The sequence below is a fragment of the Manis pentadactyla genome, chromosome 16, assembly GCF_030020395.1.
Source record: "Manis pentadactyla isolate mManPen7 chromosome 16, mManPen7.hap1, whole genome shotgun sequence".
In the NCBI taxonomy this organism is placed as follows: domain Eukaryota; kingdom Metazoa; phylum Chordata; class Mammalia; order Pholidota; family Manidae; genus Manis; species Manis pentadactyla.
This window is the reverse complement of record NC_080034.1, coordinates 79,024,965-79,042,536: the sequence shown is the minus strand read 5'-3', so window position 1 is coordinate 79,042,536 and position 17,572 is coordinate 79,024,965. Positions and strand designations below refer to the sequence as shown.

The 17,572-nt window shown below is 38.1% G+C and overlaps 1 protein-coding gene across 2 annotated transcripts; it reads right to left on the bottom strand.

Moving 5' to 3' along the window:
• Positions 1-1,441: 1,441 nt before the first annotated feature.
• On the bottom strand, positions 1,442-16,363 carry C16H6orf62 (chromosome 16 C6orf62 homolog). Of its 2 annotated transcripts, none has more exons than XM_057494292.1 (5): positions 15,318-16,363; positions 12,144-12,320; positions 9,963-10,085; positions 6,070-6,204; positions 1,442-3,075 (listed from the first exon to the last, which is right to left on the bottom strand). In XM_057494292.1, the coding sequence occupies exons 1-5, from the start codon at positions 15,357-15,359 to the stop codon at positions 2,950-2,952; spliced, it is 603 nt and encodes a 200-aa protein (XP_057350275.1). In that variant the 5' UTR covers positions 15,360-16,363; the 3' UTR covers positions 1,442-2,949. The 2 variants fall into 2 exon arrangements, with proteins under 2 accessions (XP_057350275.1, XP_036767561.1); XM_036911666.2 differs by lacking the exon at positions 15,318-16,363 and adding an exon at positions 13,979-15,299.
• Between the last annotated feature and the right edge of the window lie 1,209 nt (positions 16,364-17,572).

Sequence of the window (17,572 nt, the reverse complement as noted above, 5' to 3'; positions counted from 1 at the left end):
GAATCTTCCAGTCTGCAGTATTGGAAAGACCAAGCTCACAAATATCTCAAACTTCTGTTGACTATAGCATTTTTAATATTTGAATTCTGCATCAGGGAATCTATTTCATGACTAAAAATCAGAAAAAAGCAAGCAACTTTAAATAAACTTGGAAACAGTCAACAGAGGTTATCCTTTGCATATATTAGAATACATGTTGATCAGTCTGCTGAAGGGACTGCCGACTTAATAGCAGCAGTGCTTTCCCACTGAAAGGAACCTGGTTCCTTGGAGAAACAGGGCAGGGCAGGGCAGGGCAGGGGACTGGGATAGGGAAGTTACAAGTTGAACATGTCTTGTGCTTCAAAATTAAGTGTTCAAGAAACTGATAGGGGACTGCAAACTATGCAGCAATGAAGAAATAAAAGGTGAGTCCATATTATTTAGGTAGATAATAAATGGCAGACAAAACTTTTCCTTACAATAGAATGCTGAAAAATTCTAGTAGACAGGGAAAATTACCATTTTGCAACCACCATAGTGAAGACTGGTTACAGCAAAAATAAATCATCAAAGGTGCTCCTGATAAAGAGCAGGATATTGGCATGTTTTCTCCCAGATTGCTTTTTAGGTTGCAGAGAGGAAAATCCTAACTATACAATGCAGAAAACAATACCACCTTGACCAAAGTTAACATCAACAAAGAGGAAACTGCCGGTGTGCTTCTGGAGATTACAAGGGCCTAAAGTCACTTAAATTGAGTACTGACCAGACTGTGTAATCCAAACCCAGCTATGTAGATCACTCAAATGCAAAATGAGAAATTTAGAATACCAGACTACTCTTAAAAAACGTCAAGGTCATTAAAGACTGAGGAACTGTCCCGGATTAGACTTCGCAACTAAATGCAAATGATCCTATACTGACTATAGAGGGTATCAAGGATATTAAGAAAATTAACAAAACTGGACTGTATTTAGATGGTTGTCAGAAGTGTATCAATGCTACATTTCCTGAGTTCAGTAACTATATTGTGGTTATGTAAGAATATATTTGTATTTAGGACATATGCCAAAGTGCTAAGGGATAAGAAATCCAGGTCTATGATGTATGCAACAAACTCTCAAGTGGCTCAGAATATAAATGTATGAAGTTAATGAACAAACCTGGCAAAATGTTAAAAGACTAAATGTGGGTAGAGATTATAGAAAGGCTTTCTGTATTACTGTTACAGCTTTTCTGAACTTATATTAAAATAAAAACTTTAAACCAGTGGCTGCTGAGATGCCTAACTTGTTGAATATAATGTAATTCAGTATAGTAAAAACGATTAAGAGCTTGGACTCTAGATCTAAGACAACCTGATTTTAGGGTATGAGCTTGGGCATCTATGTCCACTCAGTGTTTAGGTAAGTAAAGACAAGAGCTTAGAACAGTATCTGGTCATGATAAACATTCAAAGCCTATTTCAAATAGATTTTAATTTTCAATTTATCAGAAAACATGTGAAAGCATTTTGAAATTAAGAATATATTTTTTCCACGAAGCAAGGTGTAAGACCAGGCTAATGACTGTTAAAAGCTGACAAAATGTCCTTGATTCCTATTACTTACAAATCTAATTGCTGAATTTTTTTTCCCTCAATTTACTATTTAGCCATGAACTGTAAAATAACCCCCAAGGTCATCAGTAACATACCCAGTGACGTGGAAAAAAAGCTACCACTTCAAGCTTTCTGTATTCACCTGAACAGTCAGGGAACTTTCACCTATTTTATTTAGGTTTTCATTTTTTTAAATTCCAACCAGAAGCTAAATACAATTGGAAACCAGTAAGCACTAAGTTTTACTCCAAAGGAGTAGGATCATTAGATTAACTCCAATAAAAGTATGCAACCCTTAAGCAAAGCTTTTCTTCATTTAAAAAACAAAAAAAACTATACAGTAGTCTTTCCTTATGTTCATTGCACAAAATGAGTTCTGCTGTTAAGAGCTCTGATGCTCTGTTTTTCACAATTTAAGATGCCATCTTTAGTAACTTTTTCTACTCCAAAAAAAAAACGTTAAGTGTTTAAGATGGTATAGAAAACCAGTATTTCTGCACCATTCACTGGAATTTTTTTCTTTGTAATAAAAGTCTCCTCTTTAAAACCAAAAAAGAAAAAAACCAAAAACCAGAAAGTTCTCAACCTATCATGGTTTTTGCAGCTATGAGTGTATTTCTCAGTTTTATAGCTGCTTTAGCTACTTCAGACTCCAGATCTGCTTTAATGTGTGTAACTGTACCCTATATCCACACAGAGCAGAATACTCTTATAAAAGCAACTTGGGGAAAGAGATCTGGAAACAAAATACACATGAGTACCAGGAAACAAACATGGCCCAGTAAAACATGAGGCAAGAATGCCTACAATGAGATGCTTTTTTCATTAAAGATTTCTTTCCCATGGTTGTATATGTATATTTTTTTAACCAACCACTTCTAATCATTAAAATGCATCTGACAGTGCTCTGGAATGGTGGTTATACCAAAGCTATAAAGCTTTTAAGAATGTTATTTATATCTGTTACATTCACCTCTCATCCTTTAAATACTGATGACAAAGGTCAAAGAGGCAAAACCAGCATAAATGGAAAGACCATCAAAAATAAGTATCACTTTGTGCTTTCAGATACATTTAAGCATTTCAGTGTACAATAGTCCATTCATTTCACATTTTTAGTAAGATGCTGATGCAGTGCAGCAAATATGCAAAGCATCTTCTTTCACACAGTCTGTGCAGAAGACATCTAATTTTTTTAAAGTTCTGAGATACAAATGAATTAAAAAAAAATCCAGGATGAGCAAGTTTCAATATGCATAGTGTTCTGTGCATGAGTCCATTTTCTTTAAACTCTGAAAGAATAAAGTGGTAAGAAAATAAGAAAAAAAACTGCTGCATTCTCTGATCTTCTCCATTTTGCTGGTACTCTATTCTGGCATATACGGATGGAGGTGATCCTCTATGGTGCCAACTGCCCAGTGGGTAAGCTGTTCCTGTGGCAGGTAGAGGCAAATGCTGCATAACTTGAAGATTGTAGCTTTGTTTTTTGGAGTCTGAAAGGGGAAAATTTGTAATATTCTTATTAAATAAGACATTAGCATAACTGATTATCACATGAAGTCAATTTATTAAGCACTTATGGACCAAGTAACAAAATACATAGAGTAAGGAAATAAATTATGGCCTCTATCCATAGGGAACTTAGTCTAGTTAGGAAGACAACTTTGCCATACAAAATACAGAAACAGAGTATACGATTATAAATAAATATTTACAGAACTTATGCAGAATAAAAAATAAAAGGGAAGTCAAACAAAACCTACTTGCTAAACAAAATCAGGGTTGAAGGGATTTCATAGAGACAGATTTGAATAGAGGTTTTAGAGGTCTTAAGTCATGTCTGTATATAGAAAGGCAACAGATGTGGTGAGAGTAAAGGCGAAGGACATTAACAGGTAAAAAAGATTAAAGCGTATCCAGGCATGAAGGACTAGAAGAAAGCCAAAGTATTCTCAGACAAATCAAACTAAGTGTTATTTTTAAAAGGTAGTTACTATTTTAACATCTAACTTATAGCAGACTTGTGCTGGACACTATCACAAATAACCACTGCTGGTAAGTTGAAGATGGAATTTGAACCCAGACCTGCCTTTCGAGTTCTTTTCACTATAGCACCTCTAAAAAAGGCAAAGACATATGTAAATCAACCTTAACAAACTTACAAATATAATTTAACAAAAAGAACATGCCCACAAAAGTTCTTTGTTCAAGATCTTGTAGCAGGTGCATGTATACTAAAATCCAGACTTTGGGCATGTGCCTCTATACAACTTCCCCATCCAGAATTATTTGATCTAGCTGCTATGACAGATACGATAAAGGGCACAAGATCTCTACTAGATGATTTTATCAAGTTACTTAATTTCTTGACTTCCTTAGCTATAGAATCATAGTAAGATCTAACCTCAGAAAACTGAGGATATAATATACCATGTATGTGTTGACCACTATCATGAATTCCCTCATGAGTTACTGGAGGGTGATTCCTCTACATAATTAATGTAAATATGACAGGACAGCTCCACCTTGTGAAGATCAAGAACAGAACCTGAGTGGAAGATCCTAAGAGTACTGAAGATCAAATTCAGTTTTAAGGCTAACCACCCCAGTTTACCCAGGACTGAAGCATCTCTAGCACCTAGGACTTACAGTGCTAAAACCAGGATATTTCAGACAAACTTAGATTGCTGGTCACCCTATCTAAAACCCAAAATTTGGCTCATAATCTTATTTTTTTATATTAGAAGGATTCAAGTTGTTTGCTTCATAAAGCATAGCAAGTATCAACATATGTAACAGGTGACAATTAACAAAGTAACTCCTTCAAGTAAGTTTATTCATAGTATTAGTGATCTTATATATATTCACATTAAATTAAATCATTATGTCTATGACAAAGTCCTTGTGGATCCTACTATATTGTATTTTCTCAACAAGTAAGGCACATGGAAATACATTACAAGCAATTATAAAAAAGAAAAATAAGGCAACTAAAAAATACCCACCATAAGACAGCTAAGGTAAAAAAACTGAAAACCAAAGAAAACTCCCAAAAAACCCACCTAAGCCACATGGTTTTTTTGCTATTTTTATCAAATGCCTCCAGTGAAATCAACTTTCTTCTGTAATTCCCACAATTCTTTTATTGACCTAGACCATAATTACTTAACCTTCTACAAGAGAAAAAGTGCATGTTATGTCAACAATACTTCAATTAAAAATAAAATTAAATGTATTATCTTCCCATGTGTAAGGTTGAAGGGACTAGGGGGAGGGGTGAGCAAGTCACACTGATGACCTGCTGCTGCCCCCTCCCAACCTGAAAAATGTGCCTTGGGCTAGCCAATCCTCGCAATGCTGTAAATCTAAGCTCTGCCTCCCCCTACCTTCTTTAAACACTCGCTGCCCACCCTGCTGAGTGCGACTTCCCTAGCCTGTGTCTGTACAGGCTGGTGAACTTCGCCCGGGATCGCATTCAAATAAACTGCCTGGCCCTTTGTTGCCTCTCTTTGCCTGCTTATTTCGGCTAGAATTTATCTTACACCATGTAGTCTCTATCAGCTCCTTGAAGGTAGCAGTATGATTTGCCTTTGTACTTTTTAGTACCTTGCACAGACTCACTTAAACATGTTCTATGTTAGTTCAATTAGAGTCACAAACTTCAAGTCTTTACTTAAAATTACACTTCAATGAGGCTTTCTCTGATGACACCATTTAAGAATTCACACCCAACAGTGTAGCTCCTCTTTTTCTCTTAGCACTGAACACTATCTGACTGTATTTTTATTCATGTATTACTGGGTCTCCCACAGCAGAATGTAAGTCCATGATGACAAGACTTTTTGTCAATCTTGTTCATTATTTTACAGTGCCTAGCATTTAATAGGCACTCATTTGTTAAATAAATGGGATTTTAAAGGTTAATAATATAGTATCTATTATACATTTTAAGTGATGATATTCAGGTAAGGTTGATGAGAATAAACAATATTCTATAGAATAAAGATTTGGAATACCTGGATTGCTAACTCAAATTGGTGGTGCCTATTTAAAACACATGTGCACCTTTTAAATACAGATGTGCCTAATCCCTTTATAATTTTACTTAGAAGGTCTACACCAATGTTTCTCAAAATATGTGTTACCTATTACCCGAGGACTTTGTTCAAAATGCAGATTCTGATTAAGTAGGGCTTGAGATTCTACATATTAAAGTTCTCAGGTGATGTTGACCTGTTGATCATATCTTATTTTAGGTAGAAAAGCTCTAGGGCAGTGTCTCAGAACTCCACTGTACACTGGGGTCATGGGAATTTTTGGGGAACCCCTGTTCTGGAATGTTTAAAGTAACTTGTTTTTTGAATAACTTCAAAAATAATTCAATGTTGAAGGGGCAAAACAAAATTAAGTGACTTCTATCAAAAAGTTTGTCACCTAATAAGCTTTTTAAACGAGCCTGTAAGTGGTTCCCAAAAAAAAGAGCTTACCTGCAAGTGCTGTCTGTCAATAAAGAGAAACACTGACTGGTTAGGGTTGTTGACAACAATTCCAGTCTTGTCCTTGCGGCTCAGTACATGCAGAAACTGTTTTTCATAGTCACCATGATGAAACTCAAATTTGGCCTAATTAAGAAATAAAAATATTTGTATGTAACTACAAACATGCTACACTATCAGAAACATCTAGTGCATCCATATGCATACAGTTGTGCTGTCCAATATGGTAGCCAATAGTGGCAACTTTCAAACAAATAAAACTTAAAATTCAGTTCTTCAGTAACAGCTACATTTCAAATGCTCAATAGTCATAGGTGGCTAGTGGCCACTATTTTGAATAGTCTCTTGAGATACAGACATTTCCTTCCTCACAGAGAGTTCTATCAAATAGCACTCCATTTTATAATTTGACCTTCAAGAAAAACTGCATCAAAGTGATGAAAAATTCCTAACACTCAACAATTTTAAACCAAATTTCATAAAATTAAATTTTCAAACCTACTCAGTTCATGACACCCACCCCCACCTTAGTACCCTATGCATCAGGACAGAAGGATTAAATGAAATGTAAAGCCCATCCTTGAAATATTATAGTTCCAGTCCTTACACAGATGCCCTTCTGAAGATATGTGAACCCCTCAAGTTTTTATGAAATATTTTTATGTGCATTTTGTCATATTAAACATTTTTTCAAGTTAGGACTGTTACCAAGTCAGAACATCCTTTTAATATTTTAACATGAGAAAGATCAACTCCATGCTCCCACAAAATAAATGTGGAGAGCCCAAATGCTGGGTGAAAAGACAAAACTAACAGCAAAATCAAGAAACCTAGGAACCTTAAACAATTTAAAATAATTTGGTATTTAGATAATACCAAATTGTAAACATGATTGTTAGTCCATTTAGTTTAATTTTTTTCTGTCAAAAGATTGAGTAGGAAATACTAACATGGACAAACAAATCATCAGTTCTTGCTATTTAGGATTTTACTACCTGGTAGGTTTTCTTAGAAGCTGTAACATAAAATATGATATGGTATCCCTACATACTACTATATGTAAAATATGATATTGAATTGTACTCCTGCACAATTCAAATACTTACTGAATTTTTAGTATATGGAACAAATGTTACTAGATACTGCAAATATGGTAAGATTATCTCAGCCTCAGGGGCTCACACACTGCTGAAGAGGACATGCACATGCAATATAAAACTTAACTTACTTTAAATCTTTCATAGAATGAGATGTGGTTATGTGTAAAAACCTAAAAAGGGTTCCTTTATAAAGTGCTATGGGAGCAAAGGAAAAATAATTAACATAATGGACACTGCAGGCAGTATTAACAGGTGATTTTAGGTTGGACCTTGAAAGACTGACAGTGTATTTTCCATGGCGAAAGTAATAGTGTTAAGTAATTTGTAAACTGCCATTCTAGGAAATAGGACCAACACAAATACAAATGTGTCAAAACCAAAATACTGTTCAAATAAGAAAGCTTCATCTATTCCAACAAAGCAAATACTGGGGTGGATGGAAGAGGCCAGGAGAGTATCATACTGAAAAGAGATTTTTAATAAGACTAAAAAAAGTTCTTTCATATATTTCTATGGCATTTGATTCTATCCTACTAAACATCCGTATGTGGGAAGGAATGGTCCACACCAAAAGAAAACTCTAAACAATTCCAAGAAAAGTAATGAAATACTTCAATAGTATGATGAAGAGCTAACTTACTTTGTAGTACTCTGAATATAGCAGTAACTCAATTTTTAAAAATAATCTTTACTTTGGTGCCTATTAAATCTCAGTACTTAAGTAAATTTTAAATTGTTTCAAGAGTCAAAAAAAGTTTTCAAATTAAAGTTTACCTTTCTTTATCTTGTTCACCTGGAGAAAGAACTAAGTTATTTGTATTTAGGCTTCTCATTCAGGATATTCACTTTTTTTCTTTTTAATTGAAGTACAGTTACAGTATTATATTAATTTTGGGTGTACAACACAGTGGTTTGACATTTACATACATTACAAAATGCTCACCAATAAGTGTAGTTCCTATCTGTCACCATACAAAGATATTACACTATTACTGACTATATTCCTTCACACCAGAGGATCATTAAGGTGGGCTATCCAGACAGAATTCAGAAGGATGAAGGTTATTTTTATTACCTTCTAACTGGAATTTATAATGTTTCTAGGATATTTATACTTTTAATTCAGGGAAGTAAACTCATTTTTACACTGTTTACTTATTTAACACAGTTGAATTTTAAAATTCTAAAGTATTACCTATATATATATCCTATTATTTATATTCAATCCATAATTTAAGGTCCTATAATACAAGGAACTCCCCACAGTATAGGGTAGTGATTCAAGAACGTTAAGTTTTACAATCCTTATGTCTTGAATGCCAATTAACTACATGACCTTGGCCTGGTTGTTTACCTAATCTCTAAACTGCCTCAGTTTCTTTCTTTGCAAAAAGAGGTTCGTATCTTCCTAGTTCTTGTAAAGACTGAGGTTAAATATATATCAAGCACTTAGGAGACCATATACAGCCAAGATTCAAATAGTAGTAATTGAGACAAGCATCATATTTTAACAACTAATCTAAGAAAGGTCTAAAATTAAGACAGGGTACTAGAAATTTAAAAACATACTGTGATTAGGTGGACCTAAATTTTTCCAAGGGGAAATTCTGAATTAAAAAGAAAAAAACAAAAAAAAGACTAACAGTGCTTCCAGAGAGCAGTTATAGTTGAGGTATAAGACCTGCTGATACTATAAACGTGCCTTCCATTCCTGTCTTCCTGCCTTTTATATTCAGCTTTGTTCTCCAGCAGTCGTGTTAGTCAGGTATTATCCATTAAAAGAAAACATGAATATATGATACTTTTACTTATATTTAGCCTTATGTGTTATCCTTAGAACTTATGACTGTCAAATCCATCTTAGTAAATGGAGTACTTTATTTGAGATGATGTGTAGCAACCTTACCATGGGAACACGGGGAGTATATCAATTTGTCTATCACACACAAAACCACCATAAAGATACTTCATAGTAACGGACATATACAAAACTTTTTTAAATGAGTTTTTATATTTCTAAGCACTTAGCTTAAAATAAACTTCTAATGTTTAGTTTAGTATGCTTAAAATGAGTCCTCGAAGGTCATCATCTTGTTTTTCTGATTGCAAATAAAGTATGCTCATTTGATAAACATGTATATACATGTATTTATAAAAGAAAAGTTAGCTATACCTGACCTACCACTAACCATAATCAATTATTTTGGTGGATTTCATTATACTTTCTTCTATGCCTATAAATCTACTATAAATAAAAATACAATCAACACACGGGTAAATGCCCTTATACTAGAAATTGCCTAGTGCATCAAATCACAAGTCAAAAGTTTCCAAGATGCCAAGGAAGGTTAATTAAGAACCACTACTAAATTTACTTCTGTTCTGTATCATTTTATATACAAATCCATTTCTAGAAAATGGCTTCTGAACTCATTTCTTGTATCAGATTCCTTTAATACCACGATGGTTAAATACTATTTCAGGAGTGTGTGGTACAGGGGAAGAGATCTGAAGTTTATCCATGGACCCCTCTGTAACAACAAAAGTCTACCTTAAAGTATTTTCTCTGGCCATAATTTCAAAGACACATTTAGTGGTTGAACCACTTCATTCTCAAGTCTATAATCCAAATGCATTCTCCTTTGTATTACAATATTCAAAAGAACAGGAGGGATTCATGAAATAAAACTTTTAAAGAAAGTATATTCTCAAGAATTTCTTAAGTTAGGCTCTATTCCAGGAGTTTTCACTTATCTGAGTGCTCACCATACTCATAATAAATACCTGAACAGGCCTAAAAGGCTCATCAGAGTCCTTCCACCTAGAAAACAGGAGACAGACAATTTTTTCGATATCATTCCGAGGCCAAAGAATGAAATCCATCTCCTGAGTACAGCCAATTACATCCTATAAAATGACACACACAAAAAATTATTACTTTCAAAAAACCAAAGCTGTAGCAAGCAATGTCACAAATTATAGGGTTTGGCTATGGAAACATTTCATAAGGGGAAAAGGTCCACAGTATAACATTCTGTATTTTAAGAAGTTACAGGACTGTATACAATTTAAATAGCTCATGACCTAATTCTCATTTTTATCTTCTGGAATTCAGTCACTCAGTCCAACATTCCTCACAGCAAGACCTAACTTCATCAGTGCATGGTGCAAACTCTAACTAAAACTCTGACCCTTGCACCTTTATTTCCTCTCTTCAATACCGGAAACTTTTTAAGCAAAGGTGTCTTGGAACTTGTAACAGGAACCACTACCTTATTACAGATAAAATGCTATCTTTGCTATATGTTAGTTGAAAACTATTATTCTCCATTCTTGTTCCTCTTATTATCATAGTCCATATAGCAATTTTCAAAGGCCAGTAAGCCTCTTGTAAACGAGTACATGGTTATCTTCAGCCTCTTCCCCCAGCCCCCAACTAATTGTAGGGATCTCTTGGTTCAAGTTATGTCCATTTTAACTTCCAATGAATTGCAGAACTTTAAAGGCTGGCAACAATTAATTTATTCTGCTTTAAGTTTCTTATTTGTAAGGGGCATGATGTTAGCTCTCCCCACAAATAGGGAAATCCAAAATACAGTAATATAGAACATCATTCACATCAATAATGTACACATCAGCAATACCCCATAAGAAGAGTTATCCACATTTTATTTCAAGTCAACTTTTAAAGAGTACCTACTCATTCTTTTTGTTGTTGTTAGAACAATGCAGCAAAATAAAATTCTAGTTTATTGTTGGACATTGTTTCACACATACATCAGACAGGCCAAAAAAAATAAATAGCAACTTTATAGACAAAAAAGGAAAAAAAGACAACATTTTATCTTTGGCCTTTTTAACCATCTCATACAAACCAACTACTTATAGTACATACACAAAAAATGTTACTGAAATGCTCGGAATAAGATTTTTTGTTGTTGTTTTTGCCTTTTTTACAAGGTTTTTTTTTCTCCTTTGAGATTATAATGAACATGGTCACACCACAAGTAAAGTCAGAAATAAGACAGAGAACGCTCCGGACGCTGGTTTGGTCATCCGAGATCATTAAAAATGGTTGACCCCTAACAATATGTACAAAAATAAAAAATGTAAATAAAAAATACAAATATTCCTTTTTAAAGTACTTTAAAGAAAAAAAGCAGGGCCTTGGAAGTTTTGGTTCTTTTTTCCTCCCCTGTTGCAAATTCACGTTGTGGTTTTGGGTGAGTGGTGGAGAGCGTGTGTCACCTGCGGGTGGTGCTGCCCACGGTGGGTGGGCGGGCTGGACTCTCTACTGGAAGGTGACCACGTTTAGATTCTGAGAAGTGGAGGGTGAATAGCTCACGGGGGCCTTTTTTTTTCTTTTTCCTTAAAGTTTAACTTTTCCTGTTTTGCTGTCTAGTCACCCTCATCAGTCTTCTGCTTCCTGGTGTCAACATCATCCTCATCCTCGTGTTCAGTGGTGCATTTGCCTGTTGCTGCCTCAGCCTCATCTTCATCTCCATTCTCTTCCTCACCATCACCTTCCTCCTCCTCCTCTTCCTCCTCCCCACCTTCTTCTTCATCTACCTCATTGTCAGCCTCCTGCTCCCCATTTTCCTCATTCTCGGCCTTCCCATTAGCAGGTGCATCTCTTCCATTCTCTGTCTTCTCCACAACTTCCTTCTTCTAAGTCCTTGGTGGAAACCTCGGAGCTGGGGTCCACCACCGCGCCTAACATGATGGGGCATGCTGGTGATCCGATGCAGCGGATTTACAAGAAAGCAAGAGTTCAGGGACCGGCGATAAAGCTGCTGGAGTCGGGCAGCAGAGGCAGCTGTGAAGCAGGGAGCTGGACCCAGGAGCAATGCCAGGACGGCTTTCAGAGCAGCCAGGGCACCTACTCATTCTTAGGGACGCAAAAATGCAAGCTTAACTCACAAAAACTTACTGTACGTCAAGACTTAAAAAAAAAACAGAACTTACCCTTCTCATGGACTGGTATCGAGGAGCATGGAGCTGTACCACATCCTTCTGTAAAAGCTCTATGGAACTTTCCAAGGAATAGCTGGAATCTCGCACACCCTTCAGGATATTTTCTTCATAATTATTTGTCATGACTGGTATAACCTCAGACACTTCAAAAAGTGCTGATTTTTTCTTCTGAAAGAAAAAACACTGATCAACCCAATAGTAGAATGCTTTTAATACCCAGTTCATATTACAATGCCACACTTTTATACTAATTCAGCAAAATTTTAAAGTAATTTTTGTACCAAAAACACAGGTTTTTCAACTAAGTGAATCCTTCTGTTCTTCCCTCAAACCCTCCAGATTATTATCAGAATGTTTAACTATGGTTTTATAGCATTATGGTACCTACAGCAAGTACTTATTTTAGACAATGATATTTCTTCAGTACTGTGAGACTCAAACATCAGACACGGCCAAGGTTAAAAAAACAACAACAGTGATTTACTCTTGGTATTATTTCATTTAACTGATTCTCAGCAGTTTAAAAACAAAGCTATTCAGACAAATTAATGGTTTTAACTTCTAAAAGGGTTATTTTCATTACTCCTGGTTCTTACGTATTTACGAATGTGAATATCTGAAAGGAGAAAAAAAAAAGGCTACCAAAATGAGTTTCAAATTTAGTTAAGTGCTCATCATCAATTTAGGTTATAAAATTCACAAACCAGGACAATTACCTGGGCACTGCCCATTCATAGAATAACAATACGTTTTTATTAGCCTTAAATAAGTAGATGGTACAATTTGGGGCATCTTACAGATACAAAGATCTAGTTTCATCATGTATCTTGGATTTCTAATGAACCTGTAACTTCACCTAAAAACTGACCTTATCAATTCTGCAGTTAACTTATTAACAAAAAGAGAAAAAGGAGAAATCTTTGGTACTACCCAAAACTTGGGACAGTAACTTCAGAATAAACCATTTTTGAAACCACTTTACAATTTTATAATCTAGCAACTAACAGCATTCTTAAATACTAGTAACCTTTAAGTGAGGTAAAAACTTATGTAACATCTGAATATTAAACAGATTTCTCTCAAATATTATACTGCTGACCTGAAATTTGCTCACAAAAATGCAAAAATTAGAAGTATTTCCTTATATTCATAACCCAATTTCATGTCATATAGAGATCATCTAAGAAACTGTTCACTATTTTAAGTTGTAAAAAAATACTGCTTTTACGACATTCTTGACTACTCATAACTCATATGGTGCTATTTAACTATGGAATTAATTCTGATTAAGACAAAAACTTCAAACTTCCTCTTTTGGTCATTTTGAATTTTAAAAAATCACTTCTAAACACAAATTAGCCATTACAGTACTTAATTGCTCCTAAAACTGAAGTATATTGTATTCCATTAAATGCACTACGAAACAGGTTGCTTTTGGCATATAAACATTTTGATTCTAATTCACCTCTTTCAAACACACTATTTATATTTTATAAAATCTTTAAAACTCAGTTATGAAATTCCTGTGTAACTCCACATAAGTGAAAATTGTAAAACATAAATTTTCATGTTACCCACCCTGTGTTAGCTAAACGTAGACCCTACTAAACTTTGGAATTTCTAAACCAATGAGTACTTAAGTCTTTCGGTTGTAACTGCAACTATTAATTTCATTCAGAGAATTACTCATAAGGGTAAAAGTTAAAGCATACAAGGTAGACTTTTCTCAACCACTCTTTAAACTAATACTCAGTTAAAGGTAACAACTTAATATATACACTTACAAAAATCACTTCTGCTAATTCACATTAAAAACTTTAAATTACCTTCTCCTTGAATACAAAGGCAATATACATCTTGAAGTCAAACTGGTCAGCTAGAGATTCTTTTTTCTTTCTAAGCTGAGCACGTAGTCTGTTCAGAGCTTGTTTCTTCCGGGAGTTTGGGTCCCCCATTTTGAAATAACAGGTGGTACTAAAGCCTTTGGAAATTGTCACTAAACTATGGGCACTTTTTCTTAAGACTCAAGTACAACAGAAACAAGTCATTTTTTTTCCTGCTAATATGATTGAATAGCTAAAATGACAACTGTAACCCAAAAACTGCACCTCTGGCAATATTAGCAGACTGTCATGTTACAGGGTCAAGAAACAAAAGTTGCTGCCCAGTCATGTTTGGACAATAACGCTTGTGGTCAGATGGGAAGAAGGAAGGGGAGGAAGGAAAGGAAGCGCAGAAAGTACTTTTAACTTTTTGGAAAACGCATTTGGCTTAACCGCCAAAATAAAGGCTTTAGTGGGGAATGAAAAGCCTATTATCAGGATTTTAGGGGTGCAATAAAACAAAACTGACACCAGTCCGGTCCTTAAAATCCATTCGAATTTTTCCCTTTAGGGAAGGGATTATGAAAAGGAATGGGGAGAGGGAAGTGTGATTCTTGCTTTCCAAATACCAAAATCAGAAAGAAAGAAAAAAATAACCCCACCAAACCACCCCCCAAAACACCGAAAACAGGGTAGGTGAATGAAACTGAAATATCCAATTGGATTTTACCCAGCCAGATCCATGGCTGTAGTACCTAATTAGTTCTTAGTTATTTCAGATTTCACTATTGCTATGTATTGTCAGTGCTTGTTATTGATTACTCTTGGTGGTAAGCAAAGAGAAAGGTGCAAAGTCGGCAGAGAAGGAAGGGGAGAGGTACAGGGTTTCCCTGCAATCAACTACAGTGTATACCGGGGGCGGACAGCTGCTGCCCAAAGGAGCCATGAGAAAAAACAGCGGAGTCATTACCAACTTCCCCAACACCCACATTTTCACCCTCAGGCGGCTGCCAATGCTGCTGCCAAGGAGAATCATGATGGCAGAGGGAAAGCGGGATATAACACGATGTAGTAAGTACTCCGGCTCTGTGGTCAGACCTGATTAATGCCCTGGATCCCAACACCCCTAGCCCTGCAGTGAGTCCTACGTTCCCCAAGAGTCTTCTTCCCTAGGAATCTGCCCCCGTTCAAGATCGTGGGGAGAGCGACTTATGTTCTTGCAAGCATTGCTGAGGCAAAGGTGGCGGGTTCTTCTCCCAAATCCCAGGCAGTGCCCGGGGACCACCTGCCTTCCACCCCCAAGTCCCACCCCCACCCTTTGCCTTCAGCGGCAGCGACTCACTCGCACCACAGGAGACACAGGATCACTCAGGTTTTCACTCATTTCATCGTGGAAACAATTCCCGCCCGGGTAGAGTAGGCGGGAGTGGGCAAACGGTAAGGATCAGTGGGAAAAGAGAAAATAGTAGTGTTAATATTAAGTACTTCCTAAAGTATGCCCACACCACCCCCCAAAAAAAATTAAGTTCCCGGGTTCCCGATTAGCTACCTGTCACGTCGAACAGACCATGTTTGCCGAGTTTGGACTGTTATGGGCGGGGTCGTTAGTTCGCTTCCCGAGGGGGTCAGGGGGTGGAAGTGAGGCGGCTGGGGCAGGGGTGGGTGCCGGGGAAACCCCCTCCCTGTTGATCCCGCGGAGACCGGGACTCACTGACCGACTCTCGGGCGGGGTGCAGCCCTCTAGCCGCAGCCGGCGGGCGGAGCGGTGGCGGCGGCGGAAGAGGCGGCGGCGGCGCTGCTCGCAGCACGGGCAGGGGCCATGTCAAGAGAAAACCACCAGCCAACTGAGCCCCTCCATCCCCGCTGCAGTGCGCACTGTGACCGTGCCGTCCGCGCTGCTGCCGCCGCTCAGCCCCCACCTGGGACCCATAGTCTGGCTCAGTGCTCCGGGCGGCGGCGGCGGAGGGAAGGACGCGGAGGCAGCGGCGAAGGCGAGAGAAAGAAAGAGGAAAACGGAGGCGAACGAGGGGGGTAGAAGTGGTACTGGCGGCGGAAGGGGAGGGGAGGAAAGGGAGGGGAGCCCTGCGCTAAGGGGCCTGTAGGCGAGGCAAACCCCCAAAGTAAAGTTATTTCAGTTCAAGCATCTGCTCTTGAATCTTTCTTCCCGCCACGATCGGGTTCCGGTTCTCAGGATAAAAGGTCGAGGAGACCCGGGGCGGGGAAAGCCGAAGCGGACGGTGAGCGTCCCCGGTGGCACAGCCTCGTTCCCCCAAACCGGTGGCTGCGGAAGCGACGGCGGCCTCAGGGGCCTCTCGGGTCCGGGGCACAGCCGCGTTTGGGAAGACAAGCGAGAACAAACAACTTAAAATGGCAGCGACGGCCGCTGCGTCACCCGCCCTTCACCGGCACCGCCCCGAACGGTCTGCGGCTGCGCACCTCGCCGGCCTCCACCATCTGCGCAGGAACAGAGGGGGAGAAGGAATTGGAGGCGGAGAAGTTTTCATGGTTATTAAGAAGACAGGAAAGGAGAGCAGAAAGAGAACTTATGAAACACTTTTAAAAGAGTGAGCCTTTGAAGTGAAACTTCTTAATTAGTACTCCTGCCTTAAAGGAGAGTTTGAGAATGGACACTACCCTGCTGTGCAGGATGGAGTTTCCATGGGGCCTGAAAAGAGACAAACCAAACTTCCTCCGCCCCCCTCCGTCCGGTTGTCCCGGTCTCTTGAGTTGGCTTTTTCTCCCCGTCCTGTCGGCCGTCATAAAACCACGCCCTTTATGCGCTCCCTGACAAAGCACCCGGATGGAGTCGCTCTACCCCGCTCTAGTAGGCCTGAGTTTCAGGCTGGGCGGGGTAGACTGGGTGGGTGAGGGGAGAGTCAGGCGAGGATTGGTCGGAGGCTCGAGTGAGGGAGGAAAAGGGAAGTGTGTGTTTGAAGATGGGGCAGGATATCTTCCTTAATGATTTTATTTGTAACCCACTGATTGGTAGACTTTCTGGGAGTCAGCTCCACTGTATCTTGCAGCGACAAGCTGAAATTTCATTTCCAATATATGAAACTTAAAGAGTGTGCCTCCGAGAATCTCTTACGTAGATCCCACGTGACTCTTGTCTTCCAGTCGCCACGTGCGTAGGCAAGGAAGGCGGTCCTCAGGCCCTGAAGGTCAAAGACGTAGGTCTGGCATGGCTGCTATGACTTAAAAAAACAGACGAACCTGCGCCGTGGGTTTTTCCCCCTACTTTAAGAATACAAATTCTATTGGGATTCCCCACTACCTCAGGCCTAGGTCCTGTCCCTTATGTGGTTCTCTGTCCACTCAATAAGGGGGGTGCTGTGAGACTTTGCCTCGAAATCCCAAGTCCTTGTCTCCCAGAAGCCTTGAGTCACGTTTTTTGAGAGGTCCAATGTGCAGGTAAAAACGCAGTTACCTAAGTGATCTGCAAAACTCAATACTCTCCAAAGGCAAAGTCTATACTGCTTTATGAATACTCTCTGCAATGAAATTTTAGACGTCTGTTGGGTCCCCAAATTAGGGCCCTTCCCTTGCTAAAATCAAAATAGATTACCTCTAATAAATTTTAACCAATGAGCTAAAAGA